The sequence below is a fragment of the Apium graveolens genome, chromosome 3 (genome assembly GCF_009905375.1).
Source record: "Apium graveolens cultivar Ventura chromosome 3, ASM990537v1, whole genome shotgun sequence".
In the NCBI taxonomy this organism is placed as follows: domain Eukaryota; kingdom Viridiplantae; phylum Streptophyta; class Magnoliopsida; order Apiales; family Apiaceae; genus Apium; species Apium graveolens.
Genome location: NC_133649.1, coordinates 129,862,917 through 129,889,341, shown reverse-complemented (window position 1 = coordinate 129,889,341; position 26,425 = coordinate 129,862,917). Strand labels below are relative to the sequence as shown.

The window sequence follows — 26,425 nt, the reverse complement described above, 5'->3', positions numbered from 1 at the left end:
GGCAGATAATGGCAATTAACTGTAAATTTATCAAGTAATCATTTTGGGTTGTAATAACTTTTAAATTGTGGATTCAAAGACTTGTACTTATTTAAATTTCATCTCTGAGACTATAACGGGTTGTGGTGTGTGTTAGTGTGGGGTCACAGCATAAGGTTAGTATTATTAATTAAGTGAAGTGATATTGTGGAAAGAAAGACCGTGACAACCCGGATCCCCGACCCCGGATTTGGGGGTGTTACAAAAGGGGTCAAGTAACCCTTCCTTATGCAATGTCCGCAGTCTATTTTCACTAATATGACCTAGCCTATAGTGCCAGAAATAGGTCAGATTTTCATCATCTCGTTTTCTTTTATTAGTTTGTTCAATTTGAAGTAAATCATGCTCTACGTCACATACATACAGACCATTATTTAAAATACCACGTCCATAAAGAACATTATCTCTAAGGATAGAACATTCATTATTCTTAATTAATAATAAATGAAAAACCATCCAAATCCAACATAGGAATAGAAATAATATTCCTCACAATAGAGGGAACGTAATAACAATTATTCAAAATAATAGTCTTGTCCGTAGGCATATGTAAACTAAATGATCCTACAGATATGGCAGCAACCCTTGCTCCATTGCCCATACGTAGAATCACCTCATCTTTTTCAAGAGTCCTACTTCTCCTTAGTCCCTGCAATGAATTGTAGATGTAAGAACCACAGGCGGTATCTAATACCCAAGTAGAAATTTGACCTAGTGACATATTAACTTTGATCATGAACATGCCTGAATCAGAAGCGGTAGTCTTACTACCCTTCTTCTTCTTCAATTCTGCAAGGTAAACCTTGCAGTTCCTCTTCCAGTGCCCCAACTTGTTACAGTGAAAACAAACAGCTAAATTAGGACCAGTCAACTTGTGAGCATCTAGTATGCTCCGGAGTGATAGTGCAGAAGACATGACGAATATAGTAAATCTATAAATGATAAACATATAACAACACTTAGCAAATATTCAATTTCATTTCAAAATACTATATGAATCGGGTCTTTATTCATAAGTGTCTCCCACTAGTTTATCTAATTTATTCAACCCCCTAAGTGAAAATTAAGCATTCATAATGCTAGTGGGAATAGGGATCCTACATTCCATCACACAACCTCGACTGTAGCACAAAACGTCATGTGATGTTCAATAGGCAGACAAGTCTTGTCAATTACATCTTATGTTATTCCCTAATATAACTTTAGCCTCTTGAATAATTGAGTCACGGCTGTGGCACGACAAAGTCAATATTCTAAGTCAAGTCTAACCCAATATTTCGTACAATTGAATCAGTCTCCAACGGCCCACGGCTGTAGCACATAACGACCTTTAGATTCTAATTCAATGTACACATCTCTATGTAATAGACAAGTATTTCTTATTTCGAAATCAAAGCCCTCGGCTGTAGCACGAAACGACGATGATTTAAAAATAAGAACCACTTTCTACCATGTTGGAAGGCTACGACCGACACAAGCCCGTTGTGTCATTGGCCAATTACTACTTGATATTATTTAATTTTAGAGGGATTATATTACGTTACAATCATAATCATATTATAAAGAGATTCTTCCTTTTAAATTAAATATTTCAAATCAATAATCGATAATCAGATGATTCCCAGATCGGATGGAGCATTGTCAAGAGGCGTCACTTAATAACCCTTTCTTACAGATAGAAATCTGTTGTTGACAGAATCATCCTTTCTCTCAATATTGAAAATTCATATTCAATTACGTGTTTCATAAACATAAGAATCTCATGATTGTATTCATAATATTTATATTATTGTTAAGGCAAGAAACGATTCCTATTCTAGATTTTCTAGAGCACGCCTTATATTGATTTAAGTTCACCTAAATCTATCATCGCATGGTAAACATAGGAATATATCTCATATATAAAAATAAATAAACAAGTAAGCATGCAATAAATTATCATGTCACACATTTATATAAGGATGTATGAATTTATTATAGCATTTAAAAGCAATTAAAATAATTAAAACATGCTTTAAAACACTTCCGGGAATATAAACAGTTCAAAACTTTTATATAAAAAATATTTGACCACTCCATTAGATCCGTCTCGAAAAAGCGAATCCAACGATATATTGCACGCCCAAAACGGAGTTACGAAACTCCCAGAAAATCAAATTTAATGTGGACAGTTGGGATGTAACGCATTACAGGAACGCGTTACAAGGGCTGTAACGCATTCCGGTAATGCGTTACAACACATTTTAGCCTTTAATGCATGTAACGCATTCCGTAAATGCGCTACACTGTGTAACGCATTCACGGAATGCGCGACACCCCCCCCCCAGAGTCTGCCCTTCACGCGCTTAGCACAGCTTCTGCCGGTTTTTTTTTTATTTTATTATCAGTACTGACAGCCGCCGCAAAAGACAACACCGAACGCCGTGCCAAACCAAACAACAGTACAGTCCTTTTGCTTTAATAACAGCAGGAAACTAAATATATATATATACTTTATACATATATTTAATTACGAATTTTAATTAAAACAACTTCAAAAAATTATAATAATTAATCCATACATCATAAAATTATGAAAAAAATACCCAGACGATCTACAACACTTGTAAAACCCAGATCTACAGTCAAAATAATTCTGAGAAACGATTTCTAATCAGTCATAATTAATCCATGATATAACTTGTAAAAATCATAATTAATTCATACAAGCACATAAAATTCTGAAATTTTTACCACAGATCTATATGCATACAACCTATGCTCTGATACCATTGAAGGATTTTATCTATCACAGAAGCATGGTAAAATAATTTTACATATATAAAATCCATATAATATGCATACAGATCATAAATAAAATCGAAGGATCGATTTTTAACCTTTAAAAGCGATCCAAGAACAACGAGCGGAGATCCTTAGCAGCTGCTTCTCAAGTGTGAAGCACTCCACCGGTATCCACCAAGAAAACGATGTAATGAAGGAGGAGGAGGTGGAGAGAATTAGGGTTTTGTAAATCTTTTGGTTGAGGCAAAAATAGGGTTTATAATAGTATATTTATAGGGAAAATTTTCAGCATAAAATATTATTATTATTAACCCTTTATTATTCTCACTAATAATTAAAACACATTTTAATTATTAATCCTTTTTCTAAACACTTTAGAAATAATTCTCTCACTTGATTTTATTTCCAAAATTAAATTCTTAATTAATAATATTAAGAATTTTTTCTTAATTAATTTATAATCAATTAAATCTCATTTAATCAATTATTAAATTTGCCAATTAATTATTTATTTCATAAATAAATAATTATTGGTCATTATTAATTAATTTCTTCACCATTAAATCATTCTCTTTTATGGTGTGACCCTGTAGGTTCAATATTAAGTCGGTAGTAGAAATAAATAATAATAAAACTATTTTATCATTATTTATATAAATTCTCTAATTCATTAAATATGATTAATTAATTAATCATATTTATTCTACATCGTGAGGGATACTTCTCAGCATATCGCGACTATCCAGATAATACGAATTCACTGCTTAGAATACCAAGAACCTATTCAGTAAGTAGTTACCGTACAATCAATTCCTTCTACCCTGCAATGTCACGATTAAATACAAGGCATGGAACTTGTGTCAAGCCTATCTTATTTAATCACTTGCTTTCCCATTTACTATGCTTAGTTTTATTTAATGTAAATTAGAAACTCCTTTCTAATTTCATTCACTCTGGCCAGAGATTCCTGAACTAGCATAAGTGGATCAGCATTGAACATTCTCTTCCTTCACTGGAAGGGGTAGATCCTCTATTGATCATACACTATCTTCGTGTACAAATTCCTATACCCAGTAGAGCCCTTATAATTGTCCCTGGAGACTAAGAACTAAACCAAAGCATAGTTCAGTGTACACGAGATGACTATGATGACCTCAAGTCTAAGGATACTTATACAACTATAACTATATGAACAACTGCTGACACGTGAGTGAACTCCATCAGTTGTTCAGCTGTGTGAGTCATGTTCAGTGAACTTATTCTATAATAAGCACCTACATACTAGCTATAGTGTCACCACACAAATGTTTATGAGAACTGACATCCTTCATAATGAAGCAAGCATAGTATGTACCGATCTTTGCGGATTTTTAATTACCAGTTAGTAATCCTACGACCAAGAACTATTTAAGTTTAGAGTTATCATTTTTTAGGTCTCATTATTATGATCTCATCACAATCCATAAAAATCTTTACTCTAAACTGTGGTATATCTTATTTAAACACTTAAAATAGATAGAGCCCGCAATAAAAAACAAAACAAGTCTTTTATTAATATCAATGAAATCAAAACAGATTACATAAAAGTTATTCCTAAATCCTCACACATGATTGGGCTTAGGACATATCTCTTTCAAAGCAGTCGCGACTCACATACACGGAGAAGCCACTGTAAAAAGGAATTTCAAAAGATGCATAAAATGAGCACAAAACAGTTTAGGTGGACTCATGCATGAACTCATTCTAAAGTAGACTTCAGAATAATGACAGATTTTGAGCAAAGTTCTTAGTTATGCCTTATTTCTAAGATGTACTGAAGTGAATCAGACTTTACTCTTTGTCTGATATTTAGCTTAATGCACACACTTACACTCCATATGAATGATGAAAATTACTATGGTGATAAATGTTGTTTTAGATGAACAGTTTATGTGTCAGATTGCATAAATTCTGAGGACAAGTTCTGATGATTAAGTTCTGATAAAACCATATCAGTATTTGTGTGAAGAATTACAGGAATAAACATTCATTTTTCGAGTTAAGAAGCCATATTCTGATGACTTTTAAATCCTGATAATTATTAAGTTCTGATGCTGACGTGGCAGTATTTATTTACTTGGTTTATTTTTGGTCATTACTTGAACGATTATCTTTTTACAGAATATTGGTTTATGTGAGATAAAACAGTCATAATCATTATGGGTTAGTGGTTAGCGTGTATGTCTTGAAAAACCTGCATGCGCACAGTAATTGTTATTATTTCCCGTGCGCATTAACTCTGGCTTTAGATCTTTTACTGACTGTTATTATTACACATCAGTCTGTGAATGAGAAGTAAAAATTCCCTATCTTCATAGGGAGTCGAGGGTTCATTATTTTTATTTGTAATTTTTTACCATTCCTCACATCCCTTAGTATTCCATTTCCTATTTAAATGACTGATCATTCATCAGTAAAACCATATATGTTCATTTCTCTCAAACAATGGCATATTTTAGTTGGTATTACTGTTATGGCACAGAAACTGTGACTATCTTTCGAAATGGAATTCTGATTTCATATCTTATCAACAACATTCCATTTATCATCTGGATTCAACTTCCAGAGAACATTACAAATGATCTGTTGTCTTTCCAAAGAGAAGCTCATCTTCGTATTCTTAAATAGCAGGAGTAAATCACTCGTCTTGCTATTCTCTTTGTTGAAAGTAGGAAGAAGAATTAATTGTCATCCATCCGTTTCTCTTCACCATCAGCTTTTTCAGGCTTCTTAGACTAGGACTAAGGCTGTTGATGTTAGGATTCTAAGAATAGGACTATCTTGTAATTTTTGCATGTAATTGATAAATTTCATCAAATGTAATCATCTGATATATCAATGAAATTTTCTTTAATTACAAGATTTGTTCTTTGTTTCTCAAATTATGTGAATGTGCATTTTTAATTACAATTTATTAATCTTTACTTCATCGATTTTTAATTTTATTTCGTGATGAATGTTGTGATTAAATTTTGATGTTTTGAGAAAACAACTGAGGAACAGGTTCCAATATCAGAACCTGTTGTTGTAGAAGCTGAGAAGGTTTCTTCTCAGAAAGATACTGTAACTGGGAGTTCTAGGCCCCTCAAAAGGCTTGGAAAGTTAAATTCTGATGATAAAGCTCCTACAGTGTCTCCACCTTTGAAAAAATTAAAGAAACAGAGAGCTCACAGGGACATAGTTGAGTCAGATTCAGAAAATGTAGTGGAAGCAGTTAATGAAGGGGATCAGGAATCTCTGATCTCAATAGAACCAATTGTTATTGGATCACTTCCTTCTGCACAACCAGGAACTGCTCAAGACAGAATACCTACACCTCCTATGTCACCTATAGTTGATCCAGTACATACTGAAGAACCAGGTACAAGTGCTGAAATTGATATTCATAACTTGATTGTGCCTGAGGTTTTGTACTTGGAAGCTCCACCAATTCAACTCACTCCACCAACAACACCAATTTTGGATGTTGATCAGAACCTGGCTGCATATCAGAATTTAGAGGATGATGTTGAAGCCTCTATAGCCTCACATACTGCTATTTTATCAGAGGATGCTGATCCTGCAGGATTTACAAGTTCTGATGCTGCCAATGAAGATATTACTGGTGAAGCTGCTGCTAATTTAGATGCTGATGCAACTGGTCCATCAGGACATGCACCTCAACAAACAGTTAATAAAACTGATATAATCAAGAAGTTTGTTAAGGAAGCACTAGTACCTTGGAGTGAAACTCCTAGAGGAAAGGAGTGGACTAAGGAATGGAACTCAATTAGTTTTGTTCCTTCTGAAAAGATTCTTGCTGAGCATCTGGCAAAAGCTGATGAAATGCTGATAAATGATGATTTCAAGGCACAGCTGAGAGTTACTGCATTGAGTACTAGGCACCTTCAGGGTCAACACCCAACAACTCATGCCAAGGTGAATAAAATTCAAGAAATCTTGATCCAGCAAGATATGAATATGAAAATTGAAAAGAACAGATTTTTCAAGCCAGCCTTTGACAGAATTTCCTACATTGAGAAAACTCAGGAGAAGCAACAAACTCAGATTGATGAAATTTTAAAGAATCAAGCTTCTCAGCAAACTCAACTCAATGAGATCCAATCCTCAGTGGAATTGCTTGTCTCTCTTCTTTTACCTGCTGATACCAAAAAGGGGGAGAAAGTCATTAAGTCCAAATGCAAATCTACTCAAGCACTGAAGGGAAAGGATGATGGAAATAATGACCAGGGAAACTCTGATAAGGGTAGAGGTCAAGGTCAAGGAAAAGGATTTTTATCAAGTAAAGCTAGAATTACAAGTCAAGGAACAAGTTCTGATACTGGGAGAAGAATAAGTTCTGATACTGGTAAAAGGATAAGTTCTGGTGAACATCTAGAACTTGATGAAGAAATTTCGAAGCAATTATTTCTTAAAGAAAATCCAGGAATGGACTTTGAGAGTCTAAAGGAAGAAGAAGCTAGACTCAAAACAGAAGGTGCCAAGACAAAATCTAAAGCTTCTGTTGTTGAAAAGAAATTTCCAAAGCCTAAGGGTATTGTGATAAAGGAAAAAACAAATTCTGAGGCAACCAAAGCCAAATCACAAGTGGAAATTGATCCAAGGTCCAAGGACAAAGAAAAAGTTGATGAACCTGTAAAGGTTTATATGCCAGTCATAGATGAAGAAATAATTGATGAAGAAGATGCTAGTCTTACTCTGATGCAAAAGAAGATTTTTCAAACAACCTCTGACATGGCTCATGTTGTTCAGAGTCAAGATATATCAAGTTCTGATATGACAATGAAGCAAGTAACCTCTGACATAGCTCAAGTTGGCTTGATATCAGAAGATAAGGAAAAGGAAACCTCTGACATTGCTCATGTTAAACCTTCAAAGATACTCCTATCAGGATTCACCAAAGCTAAACAGACTCAATCTTTGAAGACTGCAACAAGTGGTTTTGAAGCAAGAGTTGTTACAGGAAAGGAAGCAAGAGATAAATCTGGATTGGGTAGTTCTGATGAAAGAAGAGTACATAACACTACCAACGATCCAACTTCCTTAAGTGAACCAGGTGTTGGAGCAACTCCTGAAAGATTGAATCGACTTGAATCTGTACAAATGATCTACCATACCTTTTTGAAAGAACATATCTTGTTATATTTTATGACAGATGGAAGGGTATACCATATCAGGTAGAATGCTATACCACTGAAGTATTTTGAGGAACTGGAACATGTTCTATTCCTACTTCAAGTGAAAGACAGATTAACAGATAGTGTTGCATGTTATTTAAAGTCACAAATTCAAAGACAGAAGAAGCTTTATTTTGTAAAGTCTGACAGCACATACTGTCCCAAGTACAGAGATCACAAAGGTGATATTGTCAAAATGAAGCCTAACTCTGCTAAGATCATAACTACTTTTCTGGGTTATAAGGCTGTGGAATTCAATCTAGAGTCTGACAAGGCATATCTGATCAGACTAGATCAGGAGATAAGAAAAGCTAAGATAAATGATCTCAGAGCAGCTATTTTTCAAACTGGTGAAGATACAGCTGAATTGATAAATGCTAAAAGGAGAATGGTCAATGAACTTGAATATGCTGAAAGATGTTTGATGAAGAACTATCTCAGAACAACTCCTGATATCAAAGAGATCAGAAATTGAAGCCAAGTCGAAGATCTACAACTGCTTAAATTCTGAAGTGTATACAGACTGAAGCTGTTATCAAACCTTAAGATGGTAAAGCTATAAGGACTGTAAGTTGTAGTTATCTAGTCAAATTCTCATGCATTTGTACGTAATGTTTTTTACATCATCAAATATCTGTTGAACTTGTATATTATGCTAATTTACAAGTTGGGGGAGATTGTTAGATATATTTGTGATGTCATGGCTAATATGATTTGTGTTTAGTTTTCAGATCTTACTTAACAGGACAAATCAGTATTTAACTGGAAATCAGCACTTATACTGAAGACAGAACTTAAAATATCAGAACTTAAGTTATCAGAACTTAAGTTATCAGGAGATATTTATCAGGAGATAATATCAGGACTTAAGAAGACTTTCAGATAAGACAGGCGGCTGATTGAAAGGAAAGAAGATCGAGACTAAGACAGTAAGAAATATGCATGAAGAAAGAATTCTATGAAGAATAGAATACTTGGAAGAAAATATATCTGATTGATATATTTTAGGAAATAGAATTATATTCCATATCAATTAGAGCTTATCTTGTAACTGTGTAGTATATAAACATTGGCATAGGGTTTACACTATTAGTGTTATCTTAATCGAAGTTATTATTCTTTGTAACCCTAGCAACTCTCGTGATAATTTGTTCATCACTGAGAGAGGACAGTTCCATATTGTAACAGAGTTTATTGTGTTGAATAAAATCTGTTTTCTGTTACTTGAGTTCTTATATTCGATTTGATTGTAGTAAACACTGTATTCAACCCCCTTCTACAGTGTGTGTGACCTAACACAATCATTATACGACAAATATAAATAAATTAAGATATAACATGTATTTGATAAATAATTTAATATATTTTCAAGTAATCGTCTTATTAAAATCTTTGATAATATATATAAGAATTAATTAACAATGCCAAATAATCAAGTCAACACTAATACGAAAAATAAACAAATGAAATTTATAATGCGTATTTATTCAATAAAAATTATATTGTTAGAATGTAACGTAATATAAATTTAAGAAAATAAAATACTATATTTTAGTAATTTGACCAAATTGACAGTAAAAAATCAAATAAGTCAACAATCATGGTATAATTGGAATAGTGTTGTATGTATACATAATTCATAAATTTATTCAATTTTTGATTTAGACCTATATATTTAGGTTTATTTTGAACACGATCATTTTTGCTTCAAATGTGGTCGAAGTTATTCAATTTTCAGTTTCTCATTCTCCTAAAATTCTAAATTTTTCAATATTGTAAAATTTCATTATACTCACCATCCTTACAAAATTCTAAACTTTTGCGAAATTCCGATATTGCTAAAAAACAACATGTGTCTCGTTCGAATTATTATGTTAGTTTATAAATAATGGATAAAATATAGTGTAATAAAAATCTTCTAGGATATTATTAAAATACATTTTTTCACCCTTATTTTTTATATTGTAATTTAAGATATCAAATAGCTAATCTAGTGGAGTTTTACGATACCAACATTTTCAACATGCATGGAATTGTTATATTTGGACATTATTACATTCTTTTTGCATTGTATTGCATAGTATTAGTGATCCTCTCGTATATCATCGTCAATTTTATTCATTAATGGCATTTTTTGCACATGCTATCACAAAATACGAGCCATGTCCCGGTTGCACCCGATGATTGTCCCTAAAGATTACTGAGATTAATGGCATATCAATTTCCGAGAGCACGTGTCTACCAGTCTATTACTAGTATTTACATACTGATACAAGTGATACACCTCGGAAACCGAACTTAGTTTTACATTCAGTTGCATATCTCCATACTACTACCATAAAATGTTAATAATTAACATTTTATTTAAATTTAAATGAAATTAATGAATCATATTTATAAAATTAATTTTAAATAATTGTATTTAAAAATTATGGTTAGGTATAATACATAAAAAAATTATTAGGTTATTTTTTAATTATTTTTTAATTTTAAAATATATTTTATACCTTTCAAATATAAAAAAACTAAAACGTACATATTAACTTTTTTAAAGAAAACACTGAAAATAGATTTGCTTATAAATAAATTATCAATATGTGTACTACATATTTCGACTGATTAGAGTTATAAAGAGTCAACATATCTCAGTTTATTTTGAATTAATATTCAAAACTTGACACATTTTTAAAAAATACTCAAAATTTGACTACATATCGAGCCGAAAATATCATCACTGTCTAGATTTAGTAAATTTAAAATAAAATCTTGACGAGAACATCTTACTAATAAAGTCAAATATTTGTGATATCTTATATTAATAAAAAGATGTGTTTGAGGTTTTATAGGAGTATTCAAATAATAAAATGCATCAAACATACTAATTTTACCGATAGTATATTATTATTTTTCGGACTTGACCCTATTTTTAAAAGTATTCGAAATTTCACATGAACTGTCACACGATTTGTTAAATTGTTAAAACTACCACAATATAACTCACCTATTTTTCACATTTCACTTCTAAAGAAGAACTACATTTATAATAATGTTCGATGATAGAGAATTTGTAAAGAGTTAATAGCAAAGTACTACTTTATTTCATTTCTTTAAAAAAAACTAAAATTATGAAATCAAATTTAGATTTTTTATTGATTTATGTTATTAGGAAAATGGTAAGAAGTTGATGATTCTTAAAAAAATATGGATGATTTCTTATATGATTTAATTAAAAATATTTATATTCAAATATTTGTGAATAAAATTTTAAATTTTACATAATTGTTCAATTTGATATGATTATTAAAAGTAATCCTTAGAAAAATTATAGTATTATTTTTTAAAAAAATAGTTTAAATGATCAATATTATTTGAATAAGCTAATTTTTAATTTTTGGAAAGTATCGTACAACTTTGAATTATTTAAACATTTAAATTTTTTTGAAAAAAAAATAAAATTATGCCATATTGTACCATTTGATTGAGACTCTGTATGAAATTTCTTTAAAAATTGTGGTGTTGTCAGAAAAAAATGATGGTAAAAAAGTGGTGCTGTCAGAAAAAAATGCTCGTAAAAAAGTGTTGTAAAAATCTGATGACTTTGGGCAATTTTTTTGATATGTATATATTTTCATGTAAAAAATTTAAAATAATAATATTTTTGGTTGAGTTTTGATGGTGAAATCACCATCTAATTCCTGCAAAAACTGAAAAAACAGTTTTTTTTCAAAAGAATGGGAACTTAGTTTTACTAACAGCTTTTAGATCAAAAATACTTTTGAGAAAATCAATTTTTAAATTTTACCAAACAATTTTTAACTAATTTTCAGCGAAAAACTACTGTTGCTGTTTGCAATAGTACCAAACACACCCTTAATCAATTTTATAACAAGTTCAACTGATATTTTTTTTTTAATTCTAGGAATATAATATTTAATGGCTTCACATTATTATTAGAAGAGTGATTAGAATCATTAACGAAAGATATTTGAAAACGATTTGAATGACAATTTTAGTACAAATTTTCCTTCGAATTCTTAAAAACAATCAATATAAATAGTTAGTATTTACAATATATAAATTATTTTTATGCCATAACCATCAATTGAGTTAATTAGATATGGATTTTTGATAGTGCTACTATAACTGCATTATATAAATAATTGTAATTTATTTATTAGATCATTGTAATTTTTGAATAATTATAAATACATATTATTGGAGTAATCAATTAACTTAATAGAGGTAAATAATGATAAAACATATAAATTTATAAAATATTTAGCATATAAATAAAAGAGATCAACATAATTTACTCTAAAATTAAGAAATAAAAATTTACATACATACACCCGCACATTATTTTATTTTTATTAACCATTAAAAATTCATTGTTAATGTAGTATTCGAATTATTTGAGACACTATAATAAAATAAGCTAAGTTTTTTTATGTCGTGAAAGTGAGAATGGTCTCGGATTCACTATGTGCTAATTTTCAGATTCAATATATTGAAGACTAGGTGAATTATATCAATTTTAATTGATTACTTGTGACGTTGACAATTATTTGACATCTTATAAAATTAAGACTTTTTTAATAGATTGAAAACTAAGAACATCAAGTCAACTTTAATTAATAAATTATGTCATGGGCAATAATATAATATTAACCTAGACATATAATTTTAAAAAATAATATTTTTCATTAAAATCAACTTATATAAATTATAGTGTAAATTTTACTTTGTTAAACATTATTATTACAATTCTTTACCATTTTAGTTATGCATTTTTAATCTTTATTAATTGAGCAACGTAATTTTAAGTTGGTGTTGCCTTAAATAATAAAATATCTCATTACTCGCCAAACAAAAAAAGGTCACATTACTCATAATTTATTTGACAATCTCATAAATTTTGCTCATAATTTATTTGACAAACTCAAAAATTTTGCTCAATTCTTCATTTAACATATTCTCCATCCAACATATCTGTTAATGTTTACACTTTACTCTTCAAAGGATTAATTTTAATGATTTTTTTGAACCTACATCGATTATCCTTATCCTGTTTATATTTATTCGGTAAATATAAATTATCTAGCACAAAAAAGAAAATGTATAATTTGCTTAATAAGCTATATTAGAAATGTTGGTATCTTCGATCTATTGTCTTATATGAATATAGATAAACAATCAAGTTATATTTACCAATAAGAATATAATAATTGAAGGATACACAAAAAAAATCTAGAAACCGAACCCGTGCGGCACAGGTTATTACGCTGGTTACAACTAGAAAAGCCAACACAAAATAAAGTTATTGTTCTATCCTCTATTCCTCTGCCAAGTGCACTCCAAGCCAGTTCTCTTTTAAAATGCAAGTCTGGTCCTAATACTGCCGCTGTCTTTTTTTCATATGGAACTCATGCGAAGACTCGTACTTGGGCAGGCTGAAATATATAATCATTTAACAAAGTCTGGTAAAGGCTAGAGCAATCTTTTAGATAAACGTATAAGAACTAGTGAACTACATTAATGAGAGACCATTGTGAATTCTGAAACAAAACATGCAGAATTAAGCTTTCCAATATAAGTTAGAGCTGCATTTACTGAAATGAATACCTCAAGAAACGGAAGATGGAATCCACAATATATCTATTAATTTAGACATGTGCCGGAAGGTACCACTCGCAAGGGATCATTACAGAAATATTTGGGTCTTGGCCCTCTTTAACCTATTCCCAACAAACATTCGAGAATGCCACATGAGAATAGAAGGGGCCCTTTTCACAGCCATGCATGTTTCGTTAGCATATCCAATACACTCATCAGATGCAACTTTAGAAAAAAATTAGCCACACATTTGAAAAGGGTGTGGCTTGTCTATGGACAAACATTACCAAATTGCATTTCCCATCGTTTAATGTACACATCTGTTACATACATTTATACTCCCACACATTACCAAATCATGTTTCCAATCCTTTCATATACATACATTTATACTCCCATCTATCTTTCCAGCAACTGAATCTTTAGCTGGCAAGTCCTCTACAAATGTAAAAGGATTTTTTTTTAAACAAATTATTCATACTCTATCTCTGTCATCTTCTTTCTTTTAATTGCCTCTCCAGCTTGTTAGTCACTTTCTCTACATATGTAAATGGATTTCCACAAATGATGCATACATGAACTCTATTCTGATTAAGTTTCAAGAGCTTCTCTCTTTCTCTCTATACGTGGAAGACCAGGAGATCTACATCTTTATACATATATACAGTATTCAATTAAACTTCGGATAAATCTGAAGTCAAACTTCATCTGTAGGCTCTGTTTGGGATTGCTGTTAAAAATTGTTGTGCTGTTAGAAAAAGTGTTACTGGAAAAAGTGCTGTTGTAAAAATCAGATGACTGTTTGGTAATTTTTTTGATTCGTATATGTTGTGATGCAAAAAATTAAAAATAATGATGCTTTTGGTAAGGTTTGACGGTGAAATCAGCATCTGCTTCCCGCAACAGCTGAAAATCAGTTTTTTCTAAAAGCATGGGGGGACTTGCTTTCTCTAACAGCAGCCTTTAAGCCAAAAGCACTTTTCAGAAAAACAGCTTTTAAATTTTACCAAACAGTTTTTTAACTGCTTTTCAGCGAAAAGCTGCTGTTGCTGTCTGCAACAGCAATACCAAACACACCCGTAGTTCGAAGTTGAACAGGGAGGTTAAATATGACACCAAATACGCATACTAAGATGTAGATATGATGAGTAATCAGGTATTATCAGTAATAAATGAAAAGCGGGACACTGACATTGACTTTGTAGTAACATTATCTATTTCGAGATATTCAACATCTAGTACATCTTTGGCAAATATTCTCTCTACACATGTTGGGGCATAAAATAACTTAAAAAGACAATTTGACATACTTGAGACAATGAAACTTGTACTTTTCTTTGTCTGGAACTCTTGTGAAGACTCATACTTAGGTAGACTGAGAAAAGAGATAACATTCTAATATTTTGTCATAGGCCCAGAGTAAATTATGGTGTAACGAATTGCAGCTAATTTTCTGAGAGATCTTTTACGAGTCCAAGAAAAAAAAAAGCAAGCAGATTTGATCTTCCTAGAATCAGCTGGAGATGAACTTATTAATAAGCATATACCTCATTACCTGAAGATGAAAACATGGTTCCTAAAAAGTTCAAGTTATATTAAGTTACCTCTTGGAATTGCAAGGCAAGGGATCAGTCCAGAAATATTCAGCATCGAGCGCATCTTTAGCAGATATTCTCTACACAAGTTGAAATGATACACTGAGAAAATAACTTAAAATATAAAGCTAGGGATATATCTTAGAAAATATTAAACTAGCGGAATGACTAGGTATTGTAGAACATAAATCTAGATATGATAATAAATCACTGGATAACCATCACCTAGGTGACACTTATTCAGCACTTAAAATGGCAACTTTAAGATAAACAATAAAAACGTCCTTTAAATTACAATTTCTCACTGACGATACCTATTCCATGCTAATAGCAAATAAAAATAAAATGAGAGGCCATATAAGAAATGTGGAACTTATGCACCACCATAGCACCTTGCATGATGCTAAAATTTCTAAAAACCCAACAGGGCAATCAATTTATATGCACGCATTCATTTAACTTCCCGATACCATCACTTGAAGCCTAACATTGAAATGCTCATATTCAATCTACCTACAATAGACTAGCGGTTTGGACGAGCTAACCCTTAAACAACTAATCATCTATCCTCAACCAAATTCTCAATACAAATTTTCCACATAAAAAACTCGACATGCTTCCATTTACAATTAAAGTATACAATTTATTTTTGAGCAACTCAGAGAAAAGAAGTAGCATGAAATATTCCAGATCAGTAATAAGACCACGTTGGCTTGCTTTTACTTCGTAGCCTCACATGCTTATATAACTAAATAACAGAAGCTTTTCTTAGTCTACAATGGATTTCATCTGAATACGCAACCAAAGGATTTGACTTTTAAGTTTTTTGGCCAGGATTTGCGAATATTCAATATACATATCAAGAACTACCAAACAAAATACCTGTGCCGGATCCAGAGTGAGCATTTTCTCCAGTAAATCAATAGCATGACGGTCAAAACCGCAAGAAATTTGAAGAATTAAAGCAATTTAAATCCTTCATGCTATGAGATGAAACCAATTACATTTGTAATTTCATATACTTAACTGCCTGAACAGCTCCCGAACTCGCCTCTTCATAGGCCTTGAAGGCACAAATTTAGTATACCAGGGAGTCCTAGACACTCCAGGCCAGTTAATCTCATCAGGAGTTCCACAGAGCTCAAATATCCTTTTCAATTGGTCAGGCTACAAAATTTCCACAAGAACTATAAACTTATGTATCATCTTTACGGGGATACCATTAAAGTGATGGATTAAATATTGATGAACTTCTAAAATGTAATATTTCTATGGATCAGTCAGCAGACTTTCATCAACATAGACACTGTATGGACATAATGGAAATTTTATAAAGGATTTTCATAAAAGCTTGTGCAAAAAATCTTTTAAATGATGCCTCTTCACAAATAGATTTACTTGCAGCGTGATATGTATGAAAAAATAATAATAACAATTAATCACTCAGAAGATCTCACAGCTTCAGGCTTCAGCCTTCAGGCTTTAGCAAACTCGGTTGCAAGATGAGAATACAACAGTTCAGAGTATATTTGTTATTTTTTCCGTGGTTGCTGGCTCAAGACAGATAATAATATTCAGCATATACCAGCCCACATTTGTTGATTGAAACAAGTACTCAAGTTATTTAAGATTTCATTGAGGAAGTTTCTTAACAGAGTTGAGTTATCATTTGAATGATGGTCTAACCGAGGTTGAAAAAATTTGAATGCATTCAAGTAGGAAAAATATATAATTACCTAAGACTAAAAGATTGTTAGCTAATTAGTAATTAGTAAAAGAAGAAAAAGTTTTGCAAGCTGCATGTCATCGCAGGTTCTAAGAATATATGATATTTTCGCTAGTTGATGCTGTGTACTTCATAAAAACGTTACGCCCATTAAAATATAAAAACTAAGTTAAGACAAGCAGACCTCAGCTTTTCCAGGTAAAACTGCTTTCCCTTGTAGAAGCTCAGCAAAGATACAACCAACTGACCACATATCAACAGCTGGGCCATAGTTGGTAACACCAAGAAGCAAGGGAGGTCTGCTCAAACAAGCCAAAATCAGAGGACAAAAACTGGAAAGAGTTTCCCAATTTAGCAAAAGCACGGGAAATTATTATCATATTCAAATATCTACCTGTACCAGAGCGTAATAACTTGATTTGTGAGATTTACACTGTGATCATAAGAAAATGACCTAGAAAGACCAAAATCTGCAAGCTTTAGGTTTCCCTGGTTATCAATGAGAAGATTCGAACCTAGAAAAACTAGTATTAGACGGGGAAAGTTTCTTAACAGATACCTAAATTACGCAAGGTAATAATAACAGTGCAGATAGAAATTACTTTTAATATCCCGGTGAAGAACTCGATTTACATGACAGTAATGAAGCCCCGTCAGTAGTTGCTTCATGTAACACTGCAAACAGATACTATCAGCAAACTGCAAGCTAGTAAAGATAATGATAAATATCGTCGCGCATCATCTTTCGTGCCATACCTTGATTTGGGGAACTGTAAATCTTGTTCCAGAACGAAGAGCAAGTCCCGCCAGGTCATGAACCATGTACTCAAAAACCATGTAAATGTCTCCTTTATAGTTATTATCACTGCCTGTAATTATAGATATATACATATATATGTATATATATATATAAACAACTTGTGTCAGTCCCATACATTTATCAAATTGAAAATAAGAAACCACAAAACAACCAAGATCCCATAGTAAACATTTTAGAGCGTTAAGAATTACAAAATTTAGGAAAAAAGCAAAAGCAACTATGAAATTGACATGTTAACACAAAATTTGCATATAACTCATCAGAAATGACATACCTGTAGATGTCACAATCTCTTTCAATCTAGTGACATTTACATGTTGTAGCTTGCTCAGTAACTTAATTTCACGAATTGCAGTGATGGGAAACTTGGTCAAAAAAAAGAAGAAAAGAACATAATGAGATAATTAATTGAAACGAGCCGCACGAACTATGCAGACCGCACAGCCCGCACGGTGTGCGTCACGCGCTGTAGAACAAATATTTAATGTATTTTTTTTAATGTTTTAATATTATTTGATTTGTAATTTTTTTAATGTTTGATACGGTTTGTTCCGTTTTTTTAGAGAGGAGTCCTCTCACATCATTTGTAATTTTTTTAATTAATAAAATTTATAAGAGGTACCGTCCTCTTTTTAACCAAAAACTTAAAATAATAAAATTATTAAGTATTACATTTTATTAATTATATTATGAGCTTATATTTTAATAAATATTGATATACTAATTTCGAATAAATTATGTAAATAATTTCGAGTTTTCTCACACATTTAATTAAAAAACAGATTATGTGACATGATGGATAGGGATGCATTTATTCGGCCCGGGGAGATGATGAGCTTATATGTCACATGGACAGCAGATGTCAGCAGACAGCAGATATAAATAAAATCAATTCAAGGGTAACCCGTGAGCTTTCAGCCCGTGAACCGAGTAACCTGCCAACCCATGAACCGCCTGGCACGCACACGATTTCAGTGCCGAATCCGAGTTACTTCCTTTAAGTTCACGCACAGCCCGGCCCGATTCGGTCAGTTCAAGTGCCGGTTCAGTGTTCAGTTTTCCCGGTTACAACCCGCTTCCAACCCGGCCCGGACTGCCCGAACCCGCACGGTTGGCCACCTCTACGACGAGCACTTAACTTTTACACAAAAAAATTCATAATAAATAAAGAGTTAAAGAAAATACCCCTTGTTTCTCTTTATCAATGCGAATTTTCTTCAAAGCAACAATATCTCCAGTAATACAATCTCTGGCCATGTACACTAGGCTAAAAAGAAGGAAACCAAAAGGAACGCATTGACAAATAAATCTTTTTGATTATTGAAACAACAGAGTCAAAATTATAGGTGATACCCGTAAGTGCCTTGGCCAATTTGTTGCAATTTGTGGTAAGAATCTTCAAGATTTCGAGAGCCACACGACGGAGAGTCTTGTAAATTCAGGACGCCAAACCCTGCTGCTGCTGCACACATCCTGTTTTTTGTTCAATGCCAAATCAATAACCAGGGGCAGCAGGCCTTTTTATTTTCTTTCCAGATTTTTATTGAAAAACAATAAAAATTGTCAAATTTTCAATTTTTTATTATTCTTTTCAGATATTTTTCGGAGATATTATTAGTACAATTTCCAACTAAACTATCAGAACTAGAAAAATCTATTTAATGTTAAAGACTACTATTACTCATATAAGATTTACCCATAAATTTACCCATGACCCAGGACCCATGACTCATGACTCATTTTATTTTTTTACACATAAAACTTTATATTATATACATATCCATGGATCTTTCACATTTATATCAATTATAACCCATTTTAGAAACTACCCTAAAATACATTTAACCCACTCCTTGACTGTAGCAACTGAATAGTACGTTTGAATTTTTTGAATTGTTTCTCTCAGGCTGCTGCATAACTCCATCCTCCTCTGATCTTTTCATTCGTTCTATGCTCTGTTGATATGTTGTTAATCATGGATCCACGCTCTCAAACAACCTCTTCAAGAACTTCACTTACAGGTTTGTTTTCATAATGAAGTCCTGTTAATCATTATGCACGTTAACTGTTATCTGATTTGGTTGGTTTGTGTCTTTATCCATAGGTTTGAAACGTTTGATTCGTAGCCGAGATTCATCAAATCAGGACGCAAATCAATCTTCTGTGTTGCAGCCCATCCCAAGTTTGAATGTTCATGACTCTTCTGGTATTGTATCTTTCTTTGTTTTTCTATTCGTATGTAGATTTGAATATAAATCATGTTCTTATATTCGTTTCATGAACTTAGTTGTGAAGAGTAGAAATATTTGTGTTGCCCAAGAAAATCTCAGTCCCAATGTTACAGTTTCAAATCAACAGACACCGGGTTTTGTAGTATCGTCTGGTAAATTTTTCATATCATATATATCTTATCTGTTACATAAATTAATTTTGAAACTCATGTGTAACATATGCATTTTGTAGTGGAAATTAGGTCTCCTTTACAGCCTTTATCAAATGAGACAAATATTTTGCGTGATTCCCCTTAAACATTCTAACTTTATTGTTGATGTATCATCTAATAGAAGCAGTAAATATTCCTTCACATGTATGTGTAGTTTCTTTACAAATATTTTGTGCAGATGCTCACTTTCTGTACCAATGTTCTTTGCAGATGTATGTTGTTGTGTATAATTTTATTGTCTGTGATATTTGTTGATTGCTAGATTTGAAACGTATGAGCAGAAGTGTGGGATTGAGACCTGTTGGTGGATCAAATAACACTCCTTGCAGTGTATCAGTTTCACCTATTTCGGGTATTACACTTGAAGAAAATAACACTCCAACAGCCAAGAACATGGAAGGAGCTGCTGCATTGTCAGATATTACCAATGCGTCGTGTACGTTATATTATAACTTGATACTGAAATTACGAAGTTTGTATGTTCTGTTGCCTTTGCTATATGTTTAACATTACATTGTGTTATTGGTTGCAGCCGTGAAACGTAGAATACGTGGTCGCAATATTGAGAAGATTTTTGCAAACCCCATCTGTATGTTGTCTTCTAATAATTATGTTTTAAATAAGTTGTTATGATTTTCTATTTCATTATCGCCCCTAATCAGTTTCTTCCATTACTAACAATGTATATTAATAACTCTGTATTTTATTTTATTTTTGTTCATCAATCATTTTTATCGGGAATTACAGGTGTGGAAAATAACAGTGTAGCGGTGAAGAACACAAAACCATCTTCCACGCCTTCAGATATGAACAGTACCATGTGTGTGTTACTTATTAATAAAATTGTAAGATTTTATGTTTATTTTGATGGGAAAATAATTAATTTCCATTGTTGTATTTTGTTGCAGATAAGAAATGTAGATTACGTGGTCCTAATATTGAGAAGATGTATACAAATGCCATGAGTACATTTTTTTGAGAATATGTTGTTTTCTAATTTTTTTTAAAACTTTACAGAATGTAATTGATTAATCCCACTTTCTTTAACAAAGGAGATGTGTACTCAAGTATTTGTTTACTATGCAGCTGTGAAATGTAAAGGACTTGATATGTCCTCTGTGAATAGCGATGACGCATCTTCAAACTCTAATCCCATCTTTGAACATGGGCGAATGAGCCAACCTGGGACGTCTCATTTATGTAGAAGTTGTCATAATCCCCATGAACCAAAGTTAAGAAACAGTGCAGGAAAGAATAAATGTCAAGTATCTCCTAAGAAGAGGAATTTGATTTCAAATTTTGAAAATGTGGTTGAAATTGACAATTCAAAGTCCAGTGATTCAGATGTTGGAATTGATGATATGTACCATAATGACCTGGATGGTGTGATATTGAATCAGAATTTGTGGCATGGATATATGGATCTAGGTCCTCCGTCAAAGTTGTGCAATAAATGTGGTGATACTATGTGGAACGAAGAGCGTAATAATAAATCATGTTCGCGTAAAGAGCCAACATTTTCTATATGCTGTCGGAATGGTCAGATACATTTGCCAAAAGAAAGACCGCCACCAGAACCACTAGCTTCTTTGTTACTCGGTGGTGAGAAATCGAGGAATTTTAAACAATACATAAAAGTGTACAACTGCATGTTCCAATTCACTTCCACTGGTGGTAAGATTGATAACTCAATAAACAGAGGTAGTTCACCATATTGTTTTCGCTTACAAGGTCAAAACTATCATTTGGTTGGGAGTTTAGTACCGCTGGATGGATCTTGTCCCAAATTTTGCCAGCTCTACATATACGACACGCGGAATGAGGTTGAGAATAGAATCAATACAATGGGAGGTGCTTCTGACAATGTTGATCCAGATATTGTCGATGAACTTTTAAGTATGTTAGACAAGAACAATGAGTTAGTCAAAGCTTTTCGCATGGCTCGGAATCGGTTTGAAAATGAAGATCTGGATGAGTTTAAGTTAGTCCTCATATCATCTCAATCTTCTAGCAGGAGACCAAACCATATTACTCTATCTGATGAAATTGTCGCTTTCATTGTTAGTGATGATACAGATACCGATGGTTTTAGAGACACGGTTGTGAATTCCAAATAAACAGGATTGAAGAGGATATATGAAACAGATCCACATTTCATGCAGTTACAATATCCACTACTGTTTCCTTGGGGAACCGAGGGTTATCATAAACGTATACCTCTGATAAGCAATAAATACTCTGAAATAGAGAATTTAGATAATGAAGACCTTGATCCTGATTCAACACAGAGGCGACATATTTCACTAAGAGAGTATTATTGTTACAAGATTATGATACGCACTTCTGAAGGTATTTTTTAGAAGTAAGCAATGTGATTAGAATATAAAATTCGTAATGAATTAGTGCGTATTCTCACCATCGTGTCATTAATTTCATGTTTAGTGCCACACCTTGCCGGACGTTTGTGGCAACAATACGTTGTAGGTCAGTTTGCTGCCATTGAACAATATAGATTAGACTGGGTTTCAACGCATCAAACTACCATCCGTGCTGATTTGTATAATTTTGTACGTGATGCTCTCAGTAAAGGAGACCATGATCCAATGCATGTTGGAAAAGCTGTTATACTGCCTGCTTCATTTACTGGATCTTAACGATACATGTCTAAATACTTTAAGGATTCCTTGGCGATATGTCGTGTAATTGGTCATCCACCCTTATTTCTCACCATGACTTGCAACTTAAAGTGGCCAGAGATACAAGAAATGCTTAAATTGTTGCCCAATATTGATCCTGTTGATGCATCGGATATTGTTTCTCGCGTGTTTAAACTGAATCTTGATCAGCTATTATATTTGATTAAAAAGAATAACTACTTTGGAAAATGTATAGGAGGTAAATTTATTTTATTGGACACCGACAATTTTACATTTAATTTTTTGAATCATATCTACACATGCATAGATTTAATGACATATTTTTTCTTTACTTATATTTTGCACAGTTATGCATGTAATTGAATTTCAGAAGCGTGGTTTGCCACACGTGATATGCTAATTTGGCTGAGCCCGGAAAGCATACCTAATTCTATTAAAAAGGTTGACCAGTTGGTTTCTGCTGAAATACTAGATAAGAATTCTGATCCAATAGCATATGAAGCTGTTAAAAACTACATGATGCATGGACCCTGTGGTAAAGACTTATACACATCTCCATATATGGTGAAAGGAAAATACATGCGTCATTTCTCAAAGAGGTGTGAATAAATAGAATGATACATATGTTCCGTAATAAGTCTATTTTATTATTAATGTCGACGCATGTAATTTTTTTTTGCAGATTTAATGGTAATACCTATTTTGACGATTGTGGTTTTCCTTTTATCGGAGGCGTAACACTGGTTGAGTTATCAACAAAAAAGGGATCAACCTTGACAATCAATTTGTAGTTCCATACAATCGAGATCTTATGTTGCGGTTTCAGTGTCATATAAATCTGGAAATTTGCAACAGTTCAAGATCGTTGAAATATCTCTTCAAGTATTGTTTGAATCTTATGTTGCGGTTTCAGTGTCATATAAATCTGGAAATTTGCAACAGTTCAAGATCGTTGAAATATCTCTTCAAGTATTGTTTGAAGGGTCATGACACTGCTATAATGTTGTTGAAGAAGAAAAGTAACAAATCAGGGAATGAACAAACTACAAGATCTGTGAAGAATTTGGATGAGGTAAAGAATTTTCTTGATGGTAAATATGTTTGTGCATCTGAGGCATCTGGAGGATTTTTGGGTTTGACATTCACCATCATTTTCCAAGTATTGAACGCTTACCAATACATTTGCCCGATCAGAAGTACTTGAATTTTCAGAGTTCTGCAGATTTGGAGAATGTGTGCAATAACGCTACTTCCAATAAAAGTAAACTAGAGGCTTGGTTTGTAGCTGACAGTGAATTTCCACAAGCTCGAAATTTTACGTATTCTGACTTTCCAACCCATTTTACATGGATAAAGAAAACTGCTAAATGGAAGTTTAGACAAAGAGGTGATGTGGTTGGGAGGTTAGCAGAGGTTCATGCAACAACTGGTGAATTATTGTATCTTCAAATGTTGTTACTTAGATGTAAAGGTGCTTTATCTTTCACTCAGCTGCGAACTATTGATGGAACTACATATGATACATTTAAGGAAGCATGTGGTGCTCTTGGTCTGTTAAATAATGACAAGCAGTGGTATGATGCTTTGGAAGAAAATACATTCTCAGCTATGCCAATCCAAATTCGGGCTATGTTTGTTAACATCATGGCAAATTATTCTGTGTTTGATCCGCTTGCGCTATGGGAAAAACACTGGCCAGCATTGTCAATCGATGTTTTTATATGAGGCGCAAGATTTCAGATAACATTTATTTAACATTGTCTGAGTATGAAATCCAGAACTATGCTTCAGCAAGTGTGTTATTCCCTACCAATACAACAAAAATTACAGAAGGGGGGTTGAATGTAATTCTGGCTACTTTTTCAAGATTATAAAACTGTTCTAACTGAATATGTATAAGTGTTTGATTTGCATAGTACGGAATGAAAGGATTATATAAATCAAAACACAAAGTAATAAAAACACAAGCTTTTAAAACTTTCTGGTGGATTTGAATGTATCCACCAGAGATATATATCAGTTTGAGAACTCTGTGTAGCTTAAAATGGCTCACAGCTGCTTTACAAGTAGAACAAATAAACTACAGAGAAATTCTTGACAAGTACAACTTTTTCTATCTCTCTTTAAAATGTGTTTGCTTAGTTGAATGTTCTACTAGCTACACTTGGTTTATATATCACCAAGTTTACATGACAAGAAGACAAGATAATAAAACAAAACATATCTAGTCTAACTTCATGCTGCTTCACTACTCTATTCCAGCATCTTTGAATATCTTCACAATCACATGGAAATGGTAATGCTTCTTTGTTCCCAAATTTCTGCTTAACAGGCTGCCACATTCCTTTTGCAAACACCCAACGCATGTGACTGTGTTATCACTGTCAACAGATATTTGAATTTGATTATCCGTTGGGTACATGTTTGTCATCCGTCGGGAAGCTTTGTTGATCATCCGTCGGGTAGCTTTGTTGATCATCCGTCGGATAGCTATTTGTCACTTGGCTCCATTTCACTTATACAGAATTACAAGACATTCCATATTTATAATTAATCAACATATTCTGCATATCCACTAGTAGTCAACATGACTCATATACTCCTACAGAATCTACACAAAGTTGTTTGCAGAAATGTGCTACAATACTTATTTGTTATATAAGCTACTCACCCGGTAGATGTCAAATTGTCATCCGTCGGGACTATATTAAATCATCCGTCGGGACTATATTTGATTATCCATCGAGTGCTACAAAATTCACTAAATTAAATCTACTAAGGTGTTTTGTTTAATTTATCATCAAGTTCACAACATATTCCTAACAATCTCCCCCAATTTATGTCTACTAGAATTGTAGCCATAAATTAAGAGAAACTTGATGATAACAAAACACCCTAATGATACAGATTGAAAGGTAGTAGATAAAACTGATAAATGCTACAATATTTACTTAAAATTGAACAAAGCAAAGTATACAAAGAATTCTCACAATCAATTTTCAAGGTGCTCCTCTAGTCTGAGCAGATAAATCTATTTCCTTGATTGTCTGGATTTCTTTCCAAGCCTCCCGTTGTTTTCCTCTATTTGACTCTGGAGTTGTCTATGGAATTCAAGTTCATCATCTTCAGATAAATCCAACATTTCTTGCATTTCCAAAAGAATCTCATTTCTAGAGATACTTAGTTGGTGATCCAATATGAAGAATCTTCTAACTTCCTTATCATCCATGAATTCCATCATCCAATAAGGCCTTAAATGCACCCTCATTCTTGTGAAGGGAATATACATAGTTTTTGGAATTGCATCTTTGGCTCTAATGCTCCTTAGCTCCTCTATTTTCTTTAGGACTATTCTCCTTGCGGTCACATTAAATCCAAAGTTCTTCTTGAAAGTTGAATAGACCTTTATCAGTACAGATTGGCTTTCTTGAAGAATCATGTGAAGTGGCCATGTGATCTCTTTCCCTCCCCTATACTTGAACATTAGCCTTTCAGGAAGATGTCTGTATGCATCAATCCCTCTTACTTCTTC

General features: G+C 32.7%; 2 protein-coding genes across 10 annotated transcripts; one reads left to right on the top strand and one right to left on the bottom strand.

Annotated features, from left to right (window-relative positions):
* Positions 1-447: 447 nt before the first annotated feature.
* On the bottom strand, positions 448-19,324 carry LOC141712747 (cyclin-dependent kinase C-2-like). 9 transcript variants are annotated; one of them, XR_012571700.1, is made up of 11 exons: positions 19,147-19,323; positions 18,979-19,060; positions 18,068-18,158; positions 17,730-17,842; positions 17,576-17,648; positions 17,368-17,488; positions 17,158-17,272; positions 16,130-16,414; positions 15,257-15,327; positions 13,662-13,774; positions 13,192-13,489 (listed from the first exon to the last, which is right to left on the bottom strand). XR_012571700.1 is itself a non-coding variant. In XM_074515789.1 (10 exons), the coding sequence occupies exons 1-10, from the start codon at positions 19,263-19,265 to the stop codon at positions 807-809; spliced, it is 987 nt and encodes a 328-aa protein (XP_074371890.1). In that variant the 5' UTR covers positions 19,266-19,324; the 3' UTR covers positions 448-806. The 9 variants fall into 9 exon arrangements, 4 of the variants coding, with proteins under 4 accessions (XP_074371890.1, XP_074371891.1, XP_074371892.1 ...); XR_012571698.1 differs by having other exon boundaries at positions 16,275-16,414; positions 19,147-19,322; XM_074515789.1 differs by lacking the exons at positions 13,192-13,489; positions 13,662-13,774 and adding an exon at positions 448-868 and having other exon boundaries at positions 16,275-16,414; positions 19,147-19,324.
* A 3,572-nt stretch (positions 19,325-22,896) lies between these two features.
* LOC141714577 (uncharacterized) lies at positions 22,897-24,618 on the top strand. Its single transcript, XM_074518091.1, has 5 exons — positions 22,897-23,131; positions 23,264-23,492; positions 23,576-23,636; positions 23,807-24,052; positions 24,106-24,618. Exons 1-5 carry the CDS (start codon positions 22,897-22,899, stop codon positions 24,616-24,618), a joined length of 1,284 nt encoding a protein of 427 aa, XP_074374192.1.
* The last annotated feature ends 1,807 nt before the right edge of the window (positions 24,619-26,425 follow it).